The 27,889-nt window shown below is 40.3% G+C and overlaps 1 protein-coding gene across 2 annotated transcripts in view; it reads right to left on the bottom strand.

Annotated features, from left to right (window-relative positions):
* Positions 1-27,889, bottom strand: part of THSD7B (thrombospondin type 1 domain containing 7B) — a 549,934-nt gene that overhangs the window by 98,164 nt on the left and 423,881 nt on the right. For both annotated transcript variants that reach the window (XM_030018353.2, XM_030018354.2), the window contains 2 exons: positions 10,005-10,199; positions 5,499-5,762 (listed from right to left, as the gene is read on the bottom strand). In XM_030018353.2, coding sequence (XP_029874213.1) covers positions 5,499-5,762; positions 10,005-10,199 — 459 coding nt within the window. The remainder of the gene's footprint in view (positions 1-5,498; positions 5,763-10,004; positions 10,200-27,889) is intronic.

The raw sequence follows: 27,889 nt of genomic DNA, 5'->3' as shown, positions 1-27,889 counted from the left end.
GTCCTCTTTGATTTGTCCACCCGCAACTAAACCACGTACAACAAAACACTGCACTGTTGAGAATAAGGAGGTATATGAGCATCCCTGCTGTGCCCTTCATAAATTTAGAGATAATTAAAGCTTTTTAAGGTGACTGTAGGTTGAAGCTAACCGCTCTGTGATTTAAAGCCAGGATCTATTTGTCTGTTGTGTCTTTCTTCCAGGTTCCTGTTGTTGCGAGCACAGCATAATTTGAATAGTATAAGCGCTCTTCATAAATTCCTGTTTTCCATAAATTGCCCGTCGGATCAAAAGCAGAACCTCTGTGCAGGAGCACAGAAATCTCGAGCCTTTGATTTGGAACAGATGAGGCACCCTATGTTCCTCGAAGATTAAAAAAAAAACCCTGTTGGCACAGCACACAAAAAAGAGAGGCAAAGGAACTACATGAAATAATTCAAAACAAAGGAGGTGGAAATTCAAAAATAGTACGAGGAACTCAGATGACAGATTGAGAAGCGGATGAACTGCAATTAAGAGGACAATTTCATGTCCAAAGAGGATGCTCCAAACACCAGCCAGAGAACAGAGACCCTCTGGACTGGCGGTGAGTTGAACACAACATAAACCATTCTTCTGATGGGAAGACAAATTGAGGCAAATTATCAATTACATTTTTGTAATGTAGTTAGAGATAGTTACCTCTAGCCATAATTTCATAAGTGTATTTCCAAATTAAAGGAAGGAAAAGAAGAGTGAACCAAATCCAGGAAAAAAGAATTAGCTCAATTTGGAAACTGCAGGTCACTCATTTCTTGAGCTTATTGAATGGGTGATCAAGGAAAATGACGACACCACTAAAATAAAGCAGTAGACTAATCACAAAAGCCAGTCATGAAAAAAAAGCTACAGTGCAGTTTTTCTGGACATCAGAGAAAAGGGTTGGTATGGAAAGGAATAAAATTCAGAAAAGTCTGGGGTTTGTATTTTTAAGCTTGTCATACCCAATGATCGCAAGCTAACCCAAGTTTAATTGCAGTGAAGATAGGTAAATTAGTCAAGGCGTGACCTGTGTACCCACTACAGTTGACCCAAAGTATTCACACAAGCTGTGCTCAGCTGTGCTGGGTCAGGGCAGAGGTCCCTCCAGCCCAGCTCCTGGGTCCCAGCAGAAGGAACCACAGACACCAGGCAAGTAGTGCATTTCCATTAAGGCACAGCTGGAATGCTTTTGTCTTCACTGGTTTTGGACCTGGGGATACTCTGTATGCAGTAACTACAGCACTGGGGAGAAAATCCATTTCCTGTTGAGAAGGTATGCTTAAAGGGTTAATATATTTGCAGATAATAGGCTTAGGAGAGTTGGAGGCTAGACTGACTGCTGACAAACACAGATGAGTAGACTAATGATGTTTTGGTTTGGGTTTTTTCCCCCCAAGTTGCAAATGCAGAATTGCTCACAAAACTCAGCGTAAGATCAGGGCCTCAGACCCTGAACCCCTCTGAGCAGAGATTATTTTCTACGTTAGACTCAAACTCACAGAACACTCACTTGATAACTATGATACATTCACATAGTAAATCACATTGACACGAGTGAACTAAACCCTACTGAACTGGTAAGTTCAACAGCCAGGTTTCAGTCAGGGAAAGTGAAAATCATTGCTGTGACAAGGCAAGACCCCACAGTTTGCTCTCTAGAAAAGCTACAAACTGACCTATTCTATTCTATACCATTTTTATTGTCCTATACCTTGCACTCCTGGCATTATCAAGTCTGGGACAAACTTAAATCTACTTCTAAGGCAAAATTTGCATCCTTACATCTGTCTTTCTACATTTTGTAAAAGTTCCTCAAAAGGACCCAGCAAGGAAGTGAGGTCTAAGTCTTAAAACTTCTCACTTCTGTCCTGGTTCAAGGGAAGGAAGGAAGGAAAAGCGCTGTCCTGCAAAAGGAAAAGAGCAAGAAACAGAGAGAAGTCAGAAGACTTGAAAGAAATAAAAGAGGAACACACTTATCCCCACATCTCATAAAGCAAGAACAATGCCTAGATATCACAGTGATTGGCATTCAATATATAAGGCAATAGCTTAATTAGCCATAAATATGGTCAGCTAGCAAATGTTAAAAGGTCACCTGATACTAATTGTGAACAAGACAAACCGAGCTGCTTAAAAAAAACCTGTCATGAATAATTTCTCAGGGCTTAGCAATTCTGCATGCTTCTGTAATTTGCTCTTCTCTATTATGGTTGAAAAACATTCTGCTAATTATTAATTGGATAATGATTTGTTTCTTTCACTAATTCAATAATGTGTTCAGAAGTGCATTTTGAAAGCTCCCAGCTCTAGAGACCATAAATATCAGGCTTATTGTGGCGGATTGACCCTGGCTGGATGCCAGGTGCCCACCAAAGTCACTCTATCACTCCCCTCCTCAGCTGGACAGGAGAGAGAAAATACAACAAAAGGCTCATGGGTCAAGATAAGGACAGGGAGAGATCACTCACCAATTACCATCATGGGCAAAACAGACTTGACTTGGGGAAACTAGTTTAATTTGTTACCAATCAAATCAGAGTAGGACAATAAGAAATAAAACCAAATCTTAAAACACCTTCCCCCCACCCCTCCTTTCTCCTCAGGCACAGCTTCATTCCCAGTTTTCTCTACCTCCTTCCCGCCAGTGGCACAGGGGGACAGGGATGGGGGTTACAGTCAGTTCATCACACGTTGTCTCTGCCGCTCCTTCCTCTGCAGGGGCAGGACTCCTCACACTCTTTCCCCTGCTCCAGCGTGGGGTCCCTCCCACAGGAGACACTCCTCCACGAACATCTCCAATGTGAGTCCTTCCCGCGGGCTGCAGTCCTTCATGCACAGACCGCTCCAGCGTGGGTCTTCCGCGGGGTCACAAGTCCTGCCAGAAAACCTGCTCCAGCGTGGGCTCCTCTCTCCACGGGGCCACAGGTCCTGCCAGGAGCCTGCTCCAGCGCAGGCTTCCCACGCGGTCACAGCCTCCTTCGGGCATCCCCCTGCTCCAGCGTGGGGTCCTCCCCGGGCTGCAGGTGGAGATCTGCTCCACCGTGGACCTCCCTGCGTTGCAGGGGGACAGCCTGCCTCACCATGGTCTTCCCCACGGGCTGCAGGGGAATCTGTGCTCCGGCGCCTGGAGCACCTCCTCCCCTCCTTCTTCACTGACCTGGGGGTCTGGAGGGCTGGGGGTCTGGAGGGCTGGTTCTCTCACTCCTCTCTCCTGGCTGCTGTTGTGCAGGGTTTTTTCCCCACTTCTTAAATCTGTCATCCCAGAGGTGCTACCACCATCGCTGATGGGCTCAGCCTTGGCCAGCGGCGCTACCGACTTGGAGCCGGCCAGTATTCGCTCTATTTGAGCCGTGGGGAAAGCTTCTAGCGACTTCTCACAGAAGCCACCCCTGCAGCCCCCCCCCCCCCCCCCCCCCCCAAACCTTGCACGCAAACCCAATACACTTATCTTCACTTGAATGCTCTGGTTGGAAGGCAGGTTCCAAGTGATGTAAGTGGAACCTGTGGAGCTTTCTGCCCACTTTTGGGCACTCTGCACCCAAAGTCACCGAAATATCCATTTAGCTGGAGACCGAGGCAACGCTACTTTCCCGCTCACCTTGCAGGGAACAGAAGGTGTTCAACACTGGGTAGCAATTAGGAGCTTATACATCCTGGGTATTAAACAGGGGTCTGGCTGGAGATTAATAGTTCACCCTTCGGGGAACTTATATGGGGCATCCAGAAGGTGGAAACGTTTCACCCCTCCTTTACATCCCGCTTCCAAACCTAAAGGTCTTCAGAGCACTCTGTAAACAGAGAGCATGAGGAAGGGCATACGACAGGGCTCTGCTGACCAGTACTGACCACCCCTCTGGCCTCTGATACGGGTTGTGTGCCAGGGCCACGTTGCAATCATATCTGCTCAGATAAAAAGCTGAAGACAAGAAAGGTAACAATAATACCCTTGAGCTACCACTCCCTACTACCTCCCTAAGAGAAGCCAGACCATTAAAAATGCCACATAAATATCACTGACAGAAAACAGGCTTCAAGGTTATTCAGAAAAGCCCCACGCATAGACAACCTCCTCTTTTTAATAGTGATAAAAACCTTGAGTTTTTCAAAAGAGCAAGTCATGGCACAGGCAAACCCACCTTTCAAAACCCAACAGCTCCCTTTTTACAGAAGAAAAGGTAATGTTGTGGGGGAAACGTATAGCATTCCTCCTTCATGGGCCACAGAGGCATAATCAATTGGTACAACAGCACATTGTTGAAACACAAACCACGGAAAGCTGCTTTATGAATCCGTGCAGCCAGCTGGAACAGCCATCAACAGCTGTGAGAGGAATTCACTCCAGGACTGAATCACTTCATTAGGGTGGGGTTTTTTTCCTTTTATTACATGCAGCTCAGGCTGCTGATCCTCATCCTGAAGACCCTCCATAGAGCAGCCCCACTTCTTTCTCTTCTCCCTTATATACTCAGGAACACTAATGGTTCCCACTGTATTACTTAATCTCCTCCTGAGACATCATTTCTCCCTCTCCCATCATATAGCTCACCAGCAGTCTTCCAACCTGCTACATCACGCTGTGTGGTGTCCGAAGCTTTTTGACTGTAAGTCAGAAAGCATTAGTGGTTTGGGGGCAGCATGGGTAAGGAATTTGCCCCTAAGATAAGGGCTTTTATGCGCAAATTGATTTAGCGTAATGATTGCAATGAACTGCAAATCATGGAAACTAGGAGAAAATATCCAGATCGAATGACATTTCCTGCTTGCTCTACTTCTAATTCTGCCCTACTTCTGTGTGATACAGGCTACTTGATTATATGTGAAATATCAGTGGACAGAACCACAGCCCAGAGCCCCAGCAAGCAGTGGCACTGCAAAGAATATATGTGTATCAATTTGAGCTTGAGACTGGCACAAAATTGCAAGGATGAGACCACTGGCTGCTGAAGTCATGTGTACTTGGCATGAGCAACAGCAGGTGACATCACAGGGTGTTTGTAATGAAATATGATTATCTCAAGAAAATTCCTGATTCCTTCATTGAAAACAACGATACAAACCTCCAAATATAGTGAAAAGGAATAATAATTTCTAAACAAGTAAAAGCTGAAGTAGGATATACCTTCAAACAAAATGCTGATTGAAATATGCCTTCTCCTAAGCTTATACTTCTATGGGATTTTCAGAAAAATGAAAGAAATGTCTCTGGTATTCTGACAGCATAGCCAACTTCAGCCCTCTTCTTCATTTCCATTGTAGAAAAGCCAGCAGACCCTTATACTGAGGAAAACCTCACTATTAAGAGCAAAAAGAAGATATTCGAAGAACAGTGTTCAACACTCATGGCAACCTTGTGAAAGCTGTTCCAGCAAGTACACAGGTACACACCTATGACAGGCTCCAAAATGAACCACTGAGTGGATAACTGTGCTCAGCATCAGGGCTATTTACATGCGTTGTGCGCTTTTTTTAAATCTTACCCGAACTGCTACAGCGAGACGGTTCCACGAGTCTGCCGGTCTTATCGTAACAGGCAATAGCTCGCAGTCGTACACCCTCGCCACACTCCTTGGTGTCTCTGTGGGATCTCATTCCCAAATGCAGCTCAGATGTACCTCCTCCGATAATGCAGTCAGACCAGTTTCCGTGGGGCTGGGAGGTAAACACCTCGCAGGGGCACAGCTCTGTTTCAACTTGAGGATAAACTTCTGTATTCTGGCATTTGTCTCGCTTTCTGCTTCGCCCTGTTCCAACCACAGAAATCTGTTTGTTAGCTTAACATCTGCTACTTTTGATAACAACACGTCATATTATTTATACTTGCATGAATTCAACACATTAGAACCTAGACAATCTGAATGTTAATATCCAGAAACATTTCCGAAGCATCTATTAGCTGCTGCCAGTGCTCTGGAGTGCAAGGACAACGTATTTATCTCCAGGGGCAACCGGAGAACTTGGAAATACTGTTTTGATGGGTAGGGCAAGGAGCAAAATGCAAAGTCTTACTCCACTAGCGGTCTGCCCAGAAAATGCTTTGTAATTTTATATAATATAATTTTCTCTAATTATCTGATGAAAATAAATTGATTGTTTTGTCTCTATTTGCTCACAATCAATGGTTGCTAGGACAACTTCCAGAGGACTCTACATTAGCCACAACTTCTTCTTTGAGGCTACTTTACAAATTAGTTAAAGATGCACTCTGCACACAAACCACACTTCGAAGAAAACAGAAAAGATAATCCTCGGTAAATTATTAGGGCTGGGAAGCATTTCAATGATTGGATTTGGTTTAATGTTTTCTTTTGCTCTCTTCTTTCAACAGGTTTTAAAAGAAGGCTCTTTACAGACCTTTCAGTAGTTTCACAAAGCAGAAACATTCAAATAAACCTGTGGCACAGCCCTCTACAGCTGCACCCTCCATGCCCTGTTCCTGGAGGACTTCTAGGCATAAGAAGATGTCCCCAGTACAAGGAGAGATAATGTAAAGAACAGAATTCATGCTCCCTGCATCCCTACGGCTGCCCCAGGGGACAAAGGTCTGTACAGAGCCTCTAAAGATAAAATCAATGCTTTTCTTGGCATGGGTTAGCCAACGTGACATGGAGCAATCTTTATGCTGGCTGAGCTCAGGAGCGTCTGCATTTGGCGTCTGCACAGAAGAGGAGAATTCCTCTTCACTAACAAACCGCATCTGTATCCCATCTTCAAAATGCGCCTTGGGGATCTTGGATGCGCTAAAAACACTTCTGCAAGAAGTTTTTAACGCTTTGATCCCAAAAGAACTGTTTTCTCTTTGGTATTGCGCACAAATCAGATACTAAAAACAAAAAATAAGTTATATAACCCAACAACCCTCTTTCTAGTCTGGAACCAATAGTCATTTCACCACATGTCACCAGGAGCACAAGCTGGCTGCCATCAATACCTGTTTGCGTACACGCATGTACCTCCAAAGAGAAGGGCACCAATTGCAGACCCTTAGTATCACTATCCTTCAAGCCCCAGCTCTTTCAAAACTGTATTTCCAGAGTTCTGGGGAACGTAAAGTTTGCCAGCACAAAGGGATAATAAACACAAAGAAATCAAATAGTGCCAACATCTTTATATTTTTATATATATATATTTATGAGCATATTCAGGTAAGGTATAAGAGGTACAACTCCATATACTTAAAGGAAAGTCTTTTAAAAGGCTTTAAATAGATTGGGAGCTCTCTAGTGGCATTTCCAGCATTTTATGTTTGACGAGCTGACAGAAGCCACAAACTCAGTGTATAGGTACAGCTGTATGTTCTGCGTTATTAGTAAACGTGGGAATTTGGGACTTCCCTATGTTTTGCCAATTATTACATGAAGTGCATCAGACACAGGTAAAGATGTTCATTATCTCACACTTATACAATACTTTTTTTCCAACTTGCCCTGCCATCTGTTTTGTAGGAATCTTCTCTCTAATGAAGTTGCTATGAAAGCCCTATTTTGAGGGCAAAAGTGGCATTCATCCCATACTGTTCACAAAGAAGTGGTTTTAGAATTAGCGATGGTGATATTTCTATGATCTTCACAGACTGCTTTAAAAATTACTGTTAAAAATACCATCTCCATAATTTTCAAGGACATAAATTCTTCAATTAAATAGCATTTTCTTTTTTAAATTAAATTTCTGAACACTAAAAAATACAATATATATTAAATATTATCAGGTAGTACATACTGTACATAAAAATTATAGGAAACATTAAAAATACACCTTCCTACAGAAAATGCATTGTATCCATAGCACAGTGAATTAACTGACTGTATTAATTAACTGAAGACTTACTAAAAACTGTGTTTTCATTATAATGACTTTGAATTTTGATATGTTCTGTAATAAGTCTTTTGCTTCCTAAGTAATGACTAATTTTATATGTAGAGTCTATGATTACTTACTAAGTAAAATGAATAATACTATTAAAAACTGAGTGGGAGGCAAGCAAATACTTAGCAAACAATTAGCAGATCCCCACTAAATGACATTGTTAATGATCTCTTATAATGAAGCCGAAGCATTCACTTGAGCATAGACACACACACTGATGAACAAGGAGGTACAATTCACGCACGCTTACCGAAAGGTGAAATACAAATGGATAAAGGACTCTTTTAACATCATAAAGTACTTCCCAAAAGAGCACTTTCCTTAAATCTTTGGACTGAGTTCACACGGATGAGATTTTTTCAAGACTTTTGGCCACCTCCAATTTTCATGAAGTTTTATGCAAATACAGGTCAGCACTAATTTCGTCGACTTTCCCTTTTGAAATGTGGTCAAACCCAAACCGATGTCTGATTAGGTCCTCCCTCGCTGCTCTCTGTGCTGGTGTGCTGTCCCCAGCCCAGCACCACCTGGGACACCCGCTGCATGTTCACCACTTGCTTTTCAGAACACCTTTGCTGGGAGTGGGCCCAGATCACGAGCTCCTTCCCGGCGGGAGGAAGGGAACCCAGCAAGGTTGTATGGGAGAGACTGGTGGTGTTTGGTCACAAATGCAGTGCGGGTGAGGAGACAAGCCATCCAAACCTGAATATCAGAAACCATTTCTGGTCCACTTACTTGAACAGATCTATGTCTGATGTAGAACAGAGTAAGAAACGGGATAGGTAAGACCACACTGTTGTGTAACTTGCACACGTGTTCATAAAGAAAATTCAGATTTAAAACTACCTGGAAGTATGTATTCACTTATTTCTTACAGTATCATATTTTCTATAAGATCAGGCACCTATTGTTCCGATAGGGATAGAGGATTTCTACTATTATGAACATACAGGCATTGATACAGAGAACATTTTAGACTACGCTCTTTGACAGAAACAATAGAGTATTTTATAATAATGATTTTTATGTAAAGGAGAAATCTTTATCCTTTAATGAGCTATACTCATGAATGGCAGCTTGAAGCGATTATGTCTGTATACTGTAATTGTTAGTTACTAAAAACTTGGATCATTCCAACAGGAACAAACTGAATAACAAGACAGCCGTGCAGCCAGGTACCAGTGAATACAGAAGAAAGGAGCAGTGGTAGCCACCATACTTTGCTGCCATCCACTTCCCAGGCATTATCACAGTGGATATTTTTACTGCAATGTTAGTATTTTACTCCATAGTAGAAGTCTTTGAAGTTTCACCTCTATTAACAGAGCAAACTCAAGCCAGCTGCACCACAGCTCTCAAACACAACACAGAAATACGGAAAGATCCTGAAAGATGTTCAGGATAACAATAACAGTAAATTTCTTGTAAACCTTCTGAAAACAGTAGAATTCATTTTTATTTGATTCGGCTATGTGTCTGGCGGGGGAGAGTAATGCAACTCCTAACAAAACAAGTGGTTCCAAACTATTAATGTTACAGAGTTTTAAAGCTTTTCAGTTTGATCAGCATTCAAATAATATAACAAAAAACAACAGCAAGTATGGGAGACTGCTCCGTGAAATGGTTTGAACTAGAGTGTTTAATGAATACATATAAAAGATCAAACAAAAACTGTTTTAACGATACTGTTTTTTCTTTATTCATGATATTAGTTTGCCCTGGTGAACTACTGGATACTGCTGAGCACAAAATTCCCAGCTTTAAACTTCATCCAGATTTCAACAGTCTTAAACAGAAAAACACAGTGATTTTTATCCTTGTATACGCATTTGCTGCATGCTTCCCAGATTAATAGGTCAGATAAACTTGCACAATGCACAGTCACTGTTTTATTTGGTTTCTGCCTAAAAATGGCTTTCCCCCACTGAGTTTTTCTGCACTATTCTCATACCAAAATGCGTGTGCGTAAAGCAGGCAATGATGAGTCTCAGATCAAAAATCAATTAAGGATGATAACTATTCTGTCTGGATTTTCCCAAAACCCCAACGCCAGCCTACCAACATCTGAGAAACATTATTCACGAGTATCACCATCAGATAAATACTATAAAAGATTATACCTGTGAGTGACCGTCTCCTAGTTCTAGTTGATTCACAGTCAAACGAGCATGCTGTAAATTTAGACCAGGGGGTAAATGTGCAGTCATCTTTGCAGGGAACGAGACACTCCTGAACAAGAGATGGCATAGCTCCTGCCCACCGCAGGCAGTCACTGACATCGGCGGAGTCGTCGTGCTCTGACAGGCACGTAACAGCTGAAAAGTAAAGGTACAGAAATCTTTATAGTCTTATATATATTGTATTATACTCTATGCAGGCAGTACTTGTGTTCTATGCAAGATTCACTTCTCTGGGTTAACAGGATAAAGCTGATTTATTTCTAGGTCATTATTCATGTGTCACTCAAAGCTGTGCTAGAAGCTTCACAAAACCATAAAGACACATTCTTATTTGAGCAGTTTGTTATCTAAATGATGATATAAATTCAATATTCTCAAGGAGGCCATCATTTTAAGGGTTGGGGCAACAGTTTAACCAATGATACATTCCACGACCAAACAAGAAAAGATGTAATACTGTGGCTATGTGCCATAAAGCATATTTGGTCGAGGCCAGGATCCCCAAGCTGTGATGCACACACTATACGTGGAATTGAAACTGCTTCAAAGTAGAAAAAAATAATATATAAAAAAAGCTTCCTTCTCCAAAACTTCCATCTTTTCCGTATTTCAGATGAAGGGAACAACTGTCTGAGCAGTTTTCCCATACAGAATGGTGACCTCTGCTCTGTCTGAGCCGCAGATGCTACAGCTAAATGCTTCTTGCAGCAAGGTGTAAACACCAGGTCTGCCCCCTCCAAACTGAGTTCCCTAAATATTGTGCTACCCCTTGTGCTCTCCCGCTCTCTGGCCATCTGAACCTTTGAATCTCTTGCATAAATGGAGATGTTTAGGAGGAAGGGCACGAGAGTTCAGCCTGTGGCCATGATAGGGGCTGCAGCTACTGCACTTTACTAGATAACCTGCTTTTATGCTGCACGATACCTCGCTATAAGAGCACTACTGAATGGATCCATTAACAGAAAAAACACAAAAACCAACTGCTCCGTAGGTCTTAGCTGAGGACGGCATCACTCTGCCGAGCTCCATCCGACCTGAAGTGCCTTCGCACACGGGCAGAGGCAGAGCACTTGCGCACACACCGAGTTTTACCTTCACACACAGCACTATCAAGGCTGCAGCCCACATTCAAATGCAATTAATTTCTCTGGTCCCCTGTCCAAAGCTTTACCAGGTCTTTAACACTGGGCCATGGCAATAGGAAACAACAGGCACAGGGCCGGGCTGGGGCTGAGGTCTCTGAATTTGGACTTAGATGCCTTTGGGGCCAGGCAAGAGTCAAAAGGGGTTTGCAAGAGCACAGCCCAGGACTTAGATGAACTGATTTCCCCCCAGTTTTATTACAGGTCAATGCCCTTTTCCTTCAACACCCTCGTCCTTTTTTGGACTATAATGATTAATTTTTCAGGGTGGATAATGGCACGGTATAGCCATGATGGAGGACAAAAGTATTACTGTATAAATCTGAGTACAGGAAGCCTATAATAAAACTTGCTAAAGTTTCAATGAATTAATAATAAGTAATTATAATAAATAAAAATAGCCTGCACATCATGGAGTCTTTCATTTCATTAATAATAATTAATTCTTACAAAACCTCCAAGATTATAGGCTTTTTATATCCTACATTGTAAGTTAACCAAAGCAAAGATAGGTCGTGACTTGATTAAAATAATAAAGTCAGGGACAAAGTTAGGAATTGAATTTGGCCCCAAGAGTTTAGTCATGTCAGGTGCTCTGATTTCAGGCAAGTCCACACATTGTATCATAAAGCTACAGAAGATGAAATAATTTAATTCAGATTTTATTATTTAACTTTAACAACCTGTGATATTATTTTATGAAGATTCCTAAATAATTCAGGTTTTTGAGGCTGCATATATTTTTCCTTGTTGCCAGCACTTAATGTAACTAGGATTGCATGAAGAAAAACAGAAAAATAACTCTCTGTTTTCTTACAGTTAAAGGATTTACCGGGGTGTAACTTTGCAATGAATACACATGATTTTTGGTTTTTAACTACAGTACTCTATGGGAGCAAGGCATGGGTTGGCAACCACCTGGAAATAAAAAAAAAATCTTATTAAAATGTAATTAGATTTCTAAGGAAAAAATCAGCATTTTGAAGAGCGTGCAGAAGGCAAGCAATTGTTAAAAGTCTCTTTAGACTCAAGTGACAGTAAATCAGCATATTAATAACTACCTCTAAATTGCTGATCCTTGCCTTTCACTTTCAATCCTTGTGACCCTTCCTATCTCTCAACTCAGGCAGTCAGAAACTCGGAGACATTCCCCTTCTCAATTACAAGAGCGCGAGGACAGAGGTCACCACTCTGTACGGGAAAGCGGGGTAATTGCCCTCTTCAGGAAGGTTAAACAAGTAATAGACTCTGATGCCCAACGTCTGTGTAGCCTCATTACCTTTAGCAAGGACACCAAAGATTTGGCAACGCAAATGTGTCCACGGGAAGTGTGGCCAAGTGTATGCAAACCATCTTCTCAGCGTCGCTACAACCGCTAGCATCTGCAGGGAAGTGAACAATATCCTACGCTGCCGGCCCCACGAAGCAATATTTGCAATTGCATAATAAGCCACCACGTTGCAATGTTTACTACTGTCTGACAGAAGACCACAATTCATTCCTGACATTTAATAATGGCAGCACAAGTGATGGAACTTCTAAATGTCGATGTTAAACCAGAGGCTCCGTGTTGCAGTGAGTTATTACCTAATGGCCCGATCTTCTGCACAAATGTCCTTAATTTTAAACATACAAATAATTCACTTGTTCGCTGAGCCTATTTAGATGCTAAAAGTGATGGATATATAAGGACATATGAGATCAGGGCAAATATTTGACAGACATCATGGAGCTTAAAGAAAACAGTGGCAATAGTAAACATGGGTAGAGGAAAGTTAAATTAAAACAACAAATAATATAGCGGATTATACATGTACACGCACGGAAACAGGAAGGAGTTGGAAAGAAGAAAATATAATGGATAGTCTAGTAAGAGACATAAGACCTAAAAGGAGGAGAGGAGGACGATCTCCTGTGAGGTGATTAGGGACAGACAGGTGGTTGAAAACAGAGAATTGCTTTTCTTCTCTACTTCAGGAATTTTTGTAAGTGCAGATCCTGGTAACTCAATCCGGTCATTCCTGACAGAGCAACAAAGCCTCAGTGTCAGCAAGGAGAGAAGGCAGCGGCCAAAGAGCAAGGAATCAGAAAAGCTTTTTATGATGCCTAAAATACTTCCTAAAGAGCAAACATCCCGCTTGCTTCCCATTCTCCTGGACTTTTGCACTTATCAATGCCAACGGTGTTATTACCAAACTGGTGGGCCCAGATGAGCACCTCTTTGGTGACCCAATTGGTAGCTGCATCATTTTGCTGGGAGAGCAGGCACTTCTTGTTTTACACGCACAAAATAAAATGCCAGCCATGAACATCTGGTACCCTTACACACCAAAAACCCCCACCTCCTCGGACTGGCCTAAGCAGTACAGTGCATTTCAGTCATATTAGGAAGCAATTCATTTCCACTCAAGAGTCTGCACACATCTTCAAAGATGATGCCAATGCATGACTTCTTCAGTTTGAACTGAATTATCTCCAAAAGCCTGAGCTTAATGGGCCTGATCTTTACAGCATGTCAGTCATAAGAAATGGCAGGATTTCTGCTACATGCTTACAACTATGCTTGAGGTGAGCAGCATGAACTGCTAAAATAAATTTAATAATAAAACAAAAGCCCATCAGGACATTTTAATGGATTGAGAAGGGCCAGACAGGAAGCAGCAGAGCTGACGGATCCACTCCAGTGGTTTGTTCAGGAACTAGTCACCTCATTTCTGCCTGCTGCAAACTTATTTTCCAGTTAAGTTAGCTTTAACTTTTAAGAGGAAAATATTTTCAAATACAGGCACTTCTGGAAACAGAATGAGGCAAATTTATTCTCAGTGGACCTTCAGGAAAGTTAGTAAAATTATTTATCCTTGGTGGTTTCAAACTACTGATTGGTTTGGCTCATGTGTGGTTTATGTTGCATAAAAAATACTTCCCTGTAATCCTCAGTTCTGTCACAATGGTTTTAAATAAACTCATACCGCAAAGCCATTTCTGCTATGTCAACATCTCATTGGTTTTTTTTAAGTGGGATACCACCAGAGGGCAAATGCAGTCCATTTGCAGCCCTATGCACTGAGGAAAAAAATCACATAGTAACGATAAATCCCTCCTAGACATAACGTGTGATTTCTACCATTTCTGCAGCATTTAAAATGGACACAAACATATGAATAGAAACAGCTAATAACAGGACATTGCCAGATAAAGGGTTTCGAATTATAATATTGATTCCCACAAAGAGGGGAAATGCAGAATTTCCTTTTGAAGTCCTGCTATTCTTTCTTATTACCACCAGTCAACGCCACCAAACTGGAATTAAACACTTGGGGCCAAGCTGTGGGATAAGAATTTAATACAGTTCTGTTGATATAAAACAACGGCTGACTCAAAAAAAAAAAAAAAAAAGTACACCTTCTCTCATAACGATAAAAACAAGATCATGAATTAAACTGAAAGGTAACCAGGTTTAAAATGCTAAAAGAAAAGATCTTTTTTTCATGGCAGGGCTGGAATTGTTTAACAGACAGAGTGGATAGTGGATACACCTGTTAAGGTGCCAACAAAAGTTAGTGCTTAAAATGAGCAATGAAAATAGCTGCAGATGCAACCGTTTTACTTCAAGGCATAAGTCAAGTGTTAAATGTACAGCATGGGGAGGAAATTTCCCTTTCTGCTGGTGCGGGTTCCTCTCAGGATACTGAACAAGGACTGCTAATGGGATGTTCAGTACGAGTCTCTGTCTTCTGGTTTTATATTTAGAGCCACAAGAGTATGTTTGTATGCCATCATCTTAGCATATGGCACGTGGAAGCATATGGAAGCTATATTCTTTAACTACATTTATCTTAAATTAAAAGTAAATAGCAGACACTTCTATAAACTTTTACACGGTGAAATCAAATGTTTGTATGCTGTCAAATTGCAGAGGCACTGAATGCATCCTTAAATGATGTTACATCACCACCAAAGCAGCATGTCAGCATCAAACTGGGGTAACTCAAGTGCTCTCAGTAGGCACATGCCTGACTTGAAAAGCACTACAGACAGTCCTAACAAAAGGAGAGAAAGAAATATTATAGGCATAGCATTGCATCCAATAAGGAAAGATAACATAAATATAGTTCCTATATAGTTCCTCTTAAGTACAAATCCAATTACAGACAGTCTTGGTAATCACATTCATTTACAAAAGTTATAATCAATTCTCCTTTAAAAATGCATTTCAACAGTTTCCAAAGGGTAAAAAGCTGAAGACTGAGAATATCAACTACCAACAGTAAAATTATATTGTACCATGGCACTTCAATTTGGGAAACCTAAATTAGTGGTTTCAAAACTCTGGAATTAAATGTCATTAGAACATCTGAAAACAATGACTGATAATTCCAGGAAGGTACACTCAGGCCAAACACTAAAACTAAAGCTATGTGGTAGTGCAAATCAAATGACTGGACTTAGTACAGGAACAACAGGATGACCTATGAGGCTAGACAAGAAGTCTAACATCCAAGATGTGTAGACACGATGATGTAATAATCTTCTCTGGCTTCAAATTCTAAGAATGTGTGAAAAATCAATGCCAGCATGTAAAGTCAAGGGCATTATTTTAATGTAGCTGTTTACCTTCTCAATGTTCAGAAATATTCTCATTTTGTGTTGCATAATTATTCTCATTACCCTTCAATGTAGCAAGATAACATACCATTTCTTACACGTGTCACTAATGATAAGTGAAAAAGGAGTTCAGGGATAATACGTTAGAAGAAAAGAAGAAAATAACTTTAAGGATCCAGACTTGCTGACTATAAGCACAGTCTCATAACTCATGATGACCTCATTTATTTTCTGTATTGATGATCCTTCATACTTACAACAAGTTTCTCCAAAACCCCAGGTGGAACATTTATGTTATTCTTGGTATGTTAACACAACCCCTCATTATAGAAGGAGACCGAAAACAGACATAATAGAAGACATAAGATAAGGCTTTGCTGAGACTCAGGTGTAAGTCTAAGGCCCTGATTCTGTAAGGACAAAAGTACACGCTTAAGTTCACCACTGTGACCCCCTCCTTGGATGCAGCAGCACTCCCTGCAGTGAAGTGAAATGCATCCAAAGTTTGGACTTACAGAAGCAAACCATAAGATAACCATTCAAAATAAGTCGGAGGAAAAGAACAAATGATGCAGGAAGGACATCGCAGACACAAATCTAGTAAAAATAACTGAGGAAGAGCTGGAACAACTAGTTATGCAGCAGGGAAACTGGCTCTGAGATCACCAGTTTCCCATTTTGCAATTATTAATGATATTGACAGTAGTGCTAAAGGGCTAACAAATGCTGTGGAGCCGAGTGCTGAATAAACAGAGACCCCAACCAACATGCACCGTAAACAAACAAGAGGAGCCTGAGATGAGGTTGGGAAGCAATAAAGATGGTAAATATCAACAGAAAAGATAAAGGAAAGCAACTGAAATGATTTGCATGAAAAGGGGTCAGGGAAGAATTGGGTAGAAAAGTTGGGTACAGAGCCTTAGCATGGAGAAGAGACTGCAACAGGGGAAAGGGGAGAAGTCTGGGATAGAATTAGAAGGGAAGAAAAAAAAGCAGGCAAAACTGTAAAGATCCTTCTCCAGCGTAAAGGTCCACATTTTAGCTGCAGGTTGGGTTGGTTTCTCTCTGCAGCCTTCCCACAATAAGACCTGTCCGTGGGGAAAAAGACAGGTTCATCTAGGTACAGGAGCCTCAGAAGAAGGACAGCCCCAGCTGCAGCTTTTTGGGGCTCAGCCTGGTGGGAGGTCACCTCCAGCACAGCCACAGCCGTGCCCCGGCCGGGGCAGCCGTCCCCAAGCGCATGTGTTTGACCCAACCGTAGAGCTTCCCTGCGGCTACATGTCATCGGCATTCACCAGACGGAAGGGGATAAAGAGGTCTGTAGACAAGGTCTGCATACCAGAGGCACACGTCCCTCCCAGACCGTTCACTCTTCACGGCTCAGAGCCTCTCAGCCAGCACCACAGCACGAGCATGAGAACGGAGCAGTTTGTCTGAAAGGGATTAAATATGTCCGGGGCTGCATATTAAACCCAGTAAAATCAGTGCAGGCTGACTTCTGTCATTTAATGCCTTAAACTGGACTCACCTCCGTTCCATTTAAAATAACTTCTTAGAGTACAATTGTTCTTTGATACTTATGGATGAGGTTATCGATTATTTGGTTGGGAATATGATTTAAATCACTGAAAGAATTGAGCTGTACATGTCAATTTTGCCAAGCTGTGAGACTTGATGTTTTAATGCTTCCTCAGCTGTGAACCAAGACTGCCCGCTGTTTAAGGAGAAGTAGGAGAGAAATACATTGCTATAAAGCCCATTCCTCCTCCCACCCACACACTGAATGCAGAACACGGGGTTGATACATTAATGTCTAGCACCATTTTCATTTTAATAAAAGTGTTTTCTTATTGCAAGTGGCTCACACTCTGCCTGGCTAGAAAGACAAAATAATATGATTTTTTAATGTTTCAAATTTACTTTAGCCAGAGAATAACTGCAATCTGAGTGCTTCTACATTATGCAATCAGTCTAAGGAATCTTTCTCAATTTTTCCCTTTTTTTTCCTAACATTATTATAGGTTTTGAATTGCTTTTACTTTCATTTTCTATTAAAAAGAAAATCAATGGAAGTGCATTAGATGATTAATGATAGAAATTATGCTTCTGCTCCTTTCAGAGAACATAAAAAAATACAAAAATATGCTTCCTTTTTTTCCTCTTTCTGTGGCCCACAATTACTAAAATTACTCGAGTTCAATTTATCAGTAGCACCTATCATCAAGTTATATTTAAGATGAATTATTTATTGCACAACTTGAAAATAAAACTAAGATATCCTGTTATATATACACACATTGAGACCACAGTAAATAAAGAGAATCAAACACGCCAAATAACACAAGAGAGAGAAAATGGAAAACAAACACAACTTTACAGTATTTCTAGTAACTCAAGTTGGAAAATCACTTAGCTGATTAAGAAAGCACTGACTTTTTTTTGAAAGCTCTGCCTCAAGTTATACATTCACTGGCCAGTGTTTTTAGTGGTAGCTGGATGAATTTAAAATCTCATGCATCCTGTTTTATTCCAGCCAGGTCCAGGTTTTGGTAGCACCCCATAGTCATCTATCATGACAGCAGTAGAGAGCTCAACACTACAGCCAACTTACATGGCAAACCCAACCTTAGGAAGGTCTTAGAAGACAGCCCTGTAAACTTGTCCAGCCAAAAGTCCACTTCAGTCTGAATTCTTTTGGTGTTAGGTTTGATAAAATTATCCACTCGTATCATCTTTCAGATAACTGGGCATTCAAAAACATTGCATTATGTTGCTGTAGGAAAATACATTTGAAAATCTTGCTCTGGAAGGCAGGCACTCTGCCATTTCACTGCATCTATCCCTTTACAGTGAAGCGCAGATACTAAATCAAGAACATAACACTAACAAGCTGACATATTTACAACTACCCCATTATATTTAAAACATTATGGTCCAAGGTAACACCTAAAGATTTAAACTATCCTTCCTCCTCAGCTCCCCACTCCCCAGCTCTGGCTCTTCTCATTTTGCCATTCAAAACTCCTCGCTGCTCTTGGCCGGTCGCGGACCAGCAACTAAGCCACTGTGGACATATACGGGCCCTTCAATAACTTTTCAACTCATCCTGATGCCTCCTGCTCTCACCTGCCCGTTCTCCTCCTCCCCCAGTTAATTCTGTTGTTAATGCCCAAACCCTGCCCTACCAGGCGTGCTCCAAAGCCCCAAGTAAGACAGCACAAATTAACCTGCTGTTGCATAGATCTCCTCATTACAACAAGGGGTTCTGTGGCAGCCTGATGTCCGTTGGGGTGGATCCATCGCATTTTCTTCAAAATCTGTATTTGCTCACTGCCTGGCCACACAGCTAACGTTTAAGGGAGAATAAACAATTTTGTCTGAAATTATCAATTCCTCCCCGACAGTACTGCCCGCATGATGCTGTTTACACCATTGCACCTAAGTAAAGCCATGCAGATTTGGACTGGTGTAAAATAAGACCAGAATGTGGTCTCCTCTATTTATTTGTGGTTTTAATTAACCATGCTTTTCCAGAATTCAGACCACCATGGCAGTTTACAGCATACAGACTTGTCGTCTTTATCAAAATCCAAAACTACAATTCAGAAAGTAGTAACATGGAAATTTGGAACCCCCCTGATCAATTTCTATATTCCACTCATAGATACTGCTGTTAAATTTTTCTAAAGTACCAATGGATTTTGCAAACACGGTCCTGCGTAAAACTTTCCACTTCGACTATCACTTTTCTACAGTAAAGAACAGTTAAAACTAAATGCTTTGAGGTCTGAAGTCTGGCTACTCATCTCCAGCCTAAAACTGATAAAACAACTAAATCTACTTTGACCAAAGCTAATAAAAATGCATACTCAAATAATTCATGTTATCTGAATTAAGTATCTTTCAGCCATTGTACAATATTGTCTACCTTGTGAGACAAAGTAAAGATACTGTACTTGAGACTGAAGCCTAAATACAGTAAAGACACTGTACTTAGATTAAAGGTTAGAGAGGCAGAAGGAGATTGCGAAAAATTTCCCACACACAACCTTGAGAAATCAAAGGTTGGGGCCTTTCAGGAGATTTGCCCAGTGGGAAACCTAAGTACGCAGATTTGAATCCCAGTAAAAGCAAAGTCACACTCTGATGCGTGGGAGTTCCATAGATGTATACATAATGTATAAATTATACATACAGAAAGGCTTTTTATACTTCTTCCTAAACATTCCTAGTGTGAGGGGAAAAAGTGTTTTACAGAAACCCTACCTCAGGGCATCCTTTCTTTAGCAGGAAAAAAAAAAAAAAAAAGACAAACAAAACCAAAAAAAAAACCCCAAATTCCCCAGAAGAGACTAACAGTCCAAGATACTGAAGGATATATTTCCATATAGTGAGTATAAAAGACCTTGATTCCCATAAGAATTGGTGTTTCCCCTGGGTCATGCTAAATGAACTTTTTTGTGTGAGCACAGGAGTTCCAATAGCTTTGCCTCTTAAGAATAATAAAAATAATTACACTCATTTTTCCTTATGTTTGTTGTTCAGACTATTCTCACTGCTAGCACATTCCTTTTTACTTTTCTTTTGAAACTAACAGATCTAAAGGGAATATTTGCTTTCCCCTTCTAATCTCTTAAAAACAAGGTAGAAGATCAGAGAAGATGCAAAGGGAGATACCTTACAGTACGTTATATTTTTCTTACGATGATCTCCTCTTCCTTTCTTACAGGCAGAAAAAAAAGAAACATTTCTTATTTAGCTGCTGCTACTCTCCTTAAATTTGCACTAAACTGTTACAATCGAGTGGGGATTATAAAGCAGATTGTATTCCTGCTGAAACAATGGGAAAACGCACATTTATTTCAATAGGAAAAGAACAGATCCTATTACACTTTCTTTTTAATATCTATGAATGAAGCATTTGTTTGCAAGCATTTGTTTCTAAAGCAATTACACAATCCAAACACCGATTGATCACTGGATCGTTCATGTATAACAGATACAATATTTGGACACAAAAAGTTCTCCATTGTGATTTCTTTACCATTGCTTCAGATCATATAATTTATGGTTTGTTTAACAGAAAAAACAATCAAATGCAATAAAAACAAATTAATACAAGACAAAGTAAATTGCATCAGACTTTGAAATACTTTTGACCCTGCTGGAAGATTATTAGTATTTTTAGCTATTCTTCGTATGCTTCATTTTAGCTAACCCCAGGGTAGAGCTGACTGGCACACTATGCTACATTTTCTTATATTACAGTCTTTCCAGTACAAACCATTTTAATCTTGGCTGTAACAAATCACCAGTTTGATTCTCATCTTATACCCTCTTTTCACCTGTGAAGTTTTGCTCATCTTTACTGGAGCTCAAAGCAGTTTCTCCCACAAAATTGCTCTAGTGTGAATCTTTCTTGATGCAGAAGGTTTCTGCCAACTGTCATTATAAGATCAGGAAAGATCATGCTTAAAGTGAGGAGCACTTAAAGCAGAAGGTGGTCATCTTTGGAAAGCAACTTGGAATAAAATTTTACAGTAGTTTATGTTTATTTTTTCTGATTTCTTAAAAATATTCTTTAAAAAAAAAATAAATCAGGAAAACAAGAGCCCATGAAAACGTAGAGAAGAGACAGTGACCTGATGGCACTTCTGGGTGAAGCGGCTGTTCATATTCTGCCAGTGCCACAACAGTGGACCCACCACTTACTTCTATATCACCTTAGCATGCCTCTCCTGGTTCATTTGAAAGTGGTTCAGCCACAAGTACGTATCATCAGCTTCCTCCTCCTGTAAGAGCAGAAACATCCTCCACAGCTCTGAGAAGTCCACAGTGTCCACGCAAAGCATCGGGACCTATGCTCACCTCTGGAGAGGCAGGTCCATGCCAGCCATGGAGGGCATCATTAAGGAGCACATCAGTGACTCAGACCTGAGGCTGCCTCAGTGACACGAAGCCCAGAGGAACATCTGACCCTTTCTTCCCTGGAGAGGGAACAAAGACTTTGGCCAATTATGCCCAGCACTACCATTTCCCTTAAAACCAAGTAAACATAATCAGAGGGACTTCCAAAATTTCCCAAAGTGGTAATTACTTCTTCTATTTTAGAGTACGTTATTTAGGAAGTAAAATTAAATGCAAAACCAACTCAATACTTTGAAAATCCATCGAGATTCACATCACATTTCCTTTTCAGAAAAGAGAACTGGTATTTGGAATTTTAAGTGTGTATTTCAAAGAAACAGTAAATAGCAGCTTTTTAATTCATCAGAAGCCCAAAGGAAAGGGAACTTTCCATACCAATGTGCTGTACTTGCGAAACTAACTCTTGCTGTTGCTATAATGAAAGTGTAAATACAGCACACCACGAATTCATAGTAATTTGTTTCTATGAGCAAGTTTGACATGGCATGGACAAGTAAATTAACACTGTGTGGCTAGGCAGAACTGAGAGATTCTCTAAAATATTGCACTGATATTTTGCCTTTTCTAGATCATTCATCGCGTCAGACCTTTGTCTCAATTTCTCTTTAAACCTTTGTCTTGTCCTATTTGAAGGCCCAAGCTCCAGGGTTATATCTTATCAGTTAATTAACTTTTAGAATGGAAACATAGCAAAAATGACTATATAAACTTTTGCTCATATATATCAAAGCCAACGTCAACCAATGTGGTTCCTGTGTACCTAATCCAGGAGACTTATAATAAAATCTCATCTTCCCTTTAGAGCCTGAGGCAAAAGTAGGTCTTGCAGAGAGATGTGTGAAGTGACGAGGTTTAGTAGAGCAATAACGTTGCTCAACAGTTTAAATATTGGTCTAGCTACTAAACTTTACGCCATGAGGTTCTGGCATTACATTATTAAATACCAAGATTTCATCCACGGTCTCCACTTACTCAGAATAACACAAAATTCATTTCAGCAAAAATAAAAAAATCACAATTTATTTTTTTCCCCAAAAAACCCACTTGAGGGTAATGCTACTCTTCAGTAGATCAAGGCAACACTAACAGGGAAGCATGGGGGTTGAGGGTGTAATATATCAGTCCTTCACTGTAAATTAATGAACAATTTACCAACAAAATACCAGAAGCAATGAAAACCATCGCTTTCACTCAGGCTCTATAAGGTCACTGCCAACGAGGAATAAAGAAGAAACCAATTAAGCTGGGAAGTTTGAATCAACAAATAAGGAAGAGGAGAATTCTTGGAGGCAACTTCCATTTTTATTTTACTGGCTCTTCACCCAACATAAGCAGATCTCAAAAAAAAAAAAAAAAAAAAAAATCAGGTAAGAGGGAATTGAACAAGAGGCAGTGTTTGAAAATAATTTTGCCCACAGTTCAAAATGCCAATGAAAGACCCAGCAGTGAAAAAGATGAAACACAGAAAAAGAATAAAGAATTTGAATGGGAATCAGAGCCTGAGAGGATGCTGCAAGGGCTGGGAGAGCCCAGCAGCCCCTCACTCAACTCTGAGCACGCCTCTTCCCCCAGGTCAAGTATACTTGACGAAGGTCAAGTATGAATTTTATTTTGTATTTTATCTCTGAAAAATAGGATAGCAGTGGTTTTTAATAATAGAGGGAGAAAAATCTATACATAGCAGCCAAGTGCAACACCAGTCATCCCTATTCAAGAGTTCAATAAAAAGAAGTGTCCTGTAGTTGAAATACTCCACAAAGGATTTCAGTTGCTGAATATACCAACTTTATCAGATAACAAGTGAGCAGAGGTTTAAGCCATGTCAGCAATTAAGGCAGAAACCTTGGATTCTGACCACAGTTCCTGCAGACAGCGTTGTGAGCAGCTCACCATTCCCACAACCCCATGAAGGCAGCCAGAGGTCCCTCTGGCAGCGGCAGGCCAGCAACCTGCTCCCATCCCTCTCACCCCAAGATCTCTGCACAACGCCAAAGGATGTAAAGGAGGATGTAAACTTAAGAAAATTCCCCTGAAGGTGATGCCAGCCCTGTATGGGACCTTCCCTCCGGCTCTACTATACAGCCCACAGCCTTACGCATTTCTACTGAAGCCGGGTCACCTGCAGTTCATGGAAAAGGGCTTCCCCAGTGCTGGCTCTTCTTCAAACGATGGTCTAAATACCATGATAATCCTGCTACTCACCCTTTCTTATACCCACTGAGGAACAGGGCAGAATGTTTATTCATTACTAGGCATGAGAAGCGTGTGTTTGTTAGGCTTTGGGGTTTTTTGAGAGGGAGTGAGGGGTGAAGTTGAATTGGTTTGAGTCAATCAGGTGCATCACCTCGGCAGAGTTATTCTCTCCACACTGTGCATTGTCACACAACTGTTCATCAAAGTGTTAAAAAGCAATGCTCATTTGCAGACGTAGATGTTCTATAAACAACAAAACACACACACACACGCAAAAACCCCTTAACCATCCGTGTGCAAATTTTCTTAAAACTGAATCTCCTCCAGGAGCAAATGGTCTGCGATTCCCTTGGCAACACAGAAGTACTAAGAAAGGCTTAATAATCTGCGTTAGAAATAAATTTCAAAGTTTGGAATATCAACATTAGGAAGCACTGAATGATTTCTTGCAGCAGGTCAAAAGTCAAATAAAGACTTTTCTTCAAAAGTATGAAAAAATTAACTATATTCTTCGACTGCATAACGTCAAATTACAAGCAGAACCTGAAGTTATGGGAAATATTAAGAGGTTACAAAGACCGTAACTTTTGGCAACAGTTAATAAAACAATTAAAAACTCATATATCCTAAAGATTTTTTTGACATATTAGTAATATGATGTACAAGAATATCAAACCAAAATTGGTTCACAAATTGAAATGGATTTCTGGGAAATTTCTCTCATTACATTACACATTAGCTACAGTTTGTATAATCAAAAGCAAAGATGTTTTCCAGCCCCTTTTAATCAAATGAAACCAAATGGCAACAGTCTTCCACATTAAGATAGTCCCTTTCCTGACATTTGTTCTATGAGAAAATTATAAATCTGGGGGAAAAAAAGGTGGATTTCTGACTAAAATACTCCCTCCTTCCCCAGCCCTCTCCAAAGAACACACCCCACAGAAAACACAAGGTACTCATGCTGTCTTTCAGCAAACTTGAAGATAATTTACTTGGCTATTTTACGTAGACATCACACTTCTACCTAATACATACCCAAAATCCATTCCTTGTAGGTTTACATACATATATATCTTTTATAATTTACTGCCATTCCTAATTTTTTTTTTTTAAGTGCCGTGTTAAATCTATATAGGTTTGTTAAGAAACTTTCTCAAGGAAGTTTCACTAAGAACAATTTTATAAAGTCAACAAAACTTCTTATCCTTCAGTTTCAATAAAATGCAAGAGAACATACTGTAGATTTAGATTACCGTATCGGTACTTTTGATTTACTCACATTTTCAAAGCGAAGACAGGCAATTCCCATATATAACTTTATTCCAAAGCTGTGACCTTGACTTTTACCAAAAGTTCAATTGCAGGGATATTGTTTTTGAGGCAAGATGAAGGAATAAAGGAGTTCTCACAGATAAGATAATGAACTGTCAAATGCAGCTTATGAAATACTATGGTTTCAAATAGATGCTGTGATTTAATATGTGTTGACAATCGATTCAAAAATTATGACTAGGTCATTATGTAGCACACCGACTACAAAGCTTGAATTACTTATTTGTTTATCTCATAAAGCATTAGGTGTGTGAATCAGACATCCCCACAGCCTTCCATGTAAGGATCAAAAGTAACAGTTAGAATAATACTAAATTAAATACCACATATTGAAGGTGTATGATTAACAATGTACACAAGATTGGAACTTGTCAGAAGGTAGAGAAAAAAGTATGGAAAAATACTATTGGTAAAGTTACTGATTACTCCAAGATAAAAAAATAAATTGTTCTCTAGTTGTTGAAAATAATAAAGGAATGTACAAAATGGCTATTGCAACTATTAATCCACTGTCCTAAGTACTTATACAACTGTAAAAATACAGTGAAGCTTAAAAAATGACCCCAAACCACAAGATGATCTCCTGGGTGCGATGAGAATTGTATACCCATATAAACACAGAAAATAATCTTTTTTTTTCCTCTACTCAACTTAATAGATGCAGCAAGTTTTTTCTAATAAAAAGAAAAAAAGATGAGCTGCCAATACTGATGTGTCTGCTATCAATAAATAAGAAGTCTTGATGAGACTACAAGGTTTTCCAGTACAGTAAACACGCAAAAAAAAGCCAACATTCGTATGATGCTTTGCACAGATTCTTGTATTCTACATTGTCCAATATAACAGAAGCCCACTTCATACCACTATATAAAATGATTCTAGAAAAAATAAGCGTACACTGGGGGTGGGGACACAGGTTACATTTAAATTAAAAGACACAAGATTGACAGTCCTCTCCCAGCAAAAGAATGAGCAAAGATTGTAAAGTGAGGAAATGCTTAACTCTAATGTTTCAAATGCTTATCTACCTTTCTATCATATATGTTTAAAATGAAGTTTAATATACTTTCCATCACGATTACGGTGGGACTCCTCAGTAACAACCCCAAACAAACATGTTACACATAATCACCTTCCAAAATCAAATTATTCTTTATCAACACGAAATCTGCTACACCTACAAAAACATTGAATAAATAGCAAGCAACAGTCACCTGCTACCAATACTAAACTGTTCTTTTCAGAGTAACTGGCATACGGAAATAAAGAAATGGGACCTGATTTTTCTCCCACACAAGAAGGCTGCCTAATGTACCTCGTCCCAGCACTGCCAGAGGCGGTGCCCAATGATGCACCCACATCCCTCTCCCGAGCCATGACGGCTGCTCCATCATCTTCACATTATACTTCAGCTAAGAAAACTGAGGTTTCACAATAAGGCTATATTTACCTAACAAAGCCTTAAAAAACAGACTGAAAATGTTTACACAGTTATCACATTAACATGTATTTTTGAGTGAAACCCTGTTGTAGCCAATATTTAACAGGTAAATCCACATGACTGGAATAGTAACATAAAGGGGTACAGCTCTTCTGGAAGGACATGCAAATGATGGTGACATGTTTTATTTTATGTACAAACTATACACGTTTTCAGTCTCTGGGCTAGTCTGTAGAGAACAACTGACCTACTGAATGCCTGGCTAATGATGAAAAGGGAAAGGAACACGTCTGCTATGCTGGGAAAAGGACCTCAAATGAGGTGAGGTCATGAGCAAGTAGGGGGACATCATCCACACCACTCCATCTGGTGTCACAGGAACGCGGAACGGCTCAGAAAGTATAGCCAATTCATAGACTGTTTTGGTGAATTTGGTTAAATTTGGTCTAGTGGGCTGGGGACAGAGTAAACTCTACTCACCTAGACCATAAGCTGTGAGGAGGAACCAATGGAGAACATTAGGGTGGAGGGCAGGCTGAAAGAGAATGGCCATTAAATTACACAGGTAACAACAGCTGGGGTGGGCAGGTAGACTAATACATTCATATAAATATATTTGCATTAAAGCTAAGTAAGGTGTCCTGGAAGGCTGGGCCGGTAGGGAAAAGAAAATTGAAGAAAGGTGCAGTTCAGAAAAAAGACCAATGCCAAAGTGAAAGCTCTCCTGTTAGGGAACGGGCACAACTGTGGTAGGGATAAGCCAGAGTTTGAGAGATCAGCTAAGCTCATTCAAAAGCTATTCACTGCCCTCAAACAAAAAAAAGGTGGAAACTAGGTCAAGTTCCTGAGGATTAGCAGAAGATTGCAGCACAACCATGCAAAAATCAGAATTAGCAACGGGCATTAAAGGTAACAAAGGATCCTTCTGCAAATGTGGATAAAACAGACACTCTCCACTCTCCCACCCCACCTCTCCAAAAACTGGCCCAAGCTTGCACCACCCTTCGCTGAGTGGATCAGCTGCAATCCCGGGAGTGTTACAATTAGCAGTTAAAAAGAAGGCAGGATCTCAGGCCTCTCGGTCCTCTTTCTGGGAAAGAGCTGTCAAGGATTGATGGCTATTTTGAAATTGTCTGTCCTAACAAATCCTGGCTCTAGCAAACTTATAGAAACCGATCTTG

This window comes from Aquila chrysaetos, chromosome 6 (genome assembly GCF_900496995.4).
Source record: "Aquila chrysaetos chrysaetos chromosome 6, bAquChr1.4, whole genome shotgun sequence".
NCBI lineage: Eukaryota > Metazoa > Chordata > Aves > Accipitriformes > Accipitridae > Aquila > Aquila chrysaetos.
The sequence above is the reverse complement of the archived record's forward strand: the minus strand, read 5'-3'. Positions and strand labels throughout refer to the sequence as shown.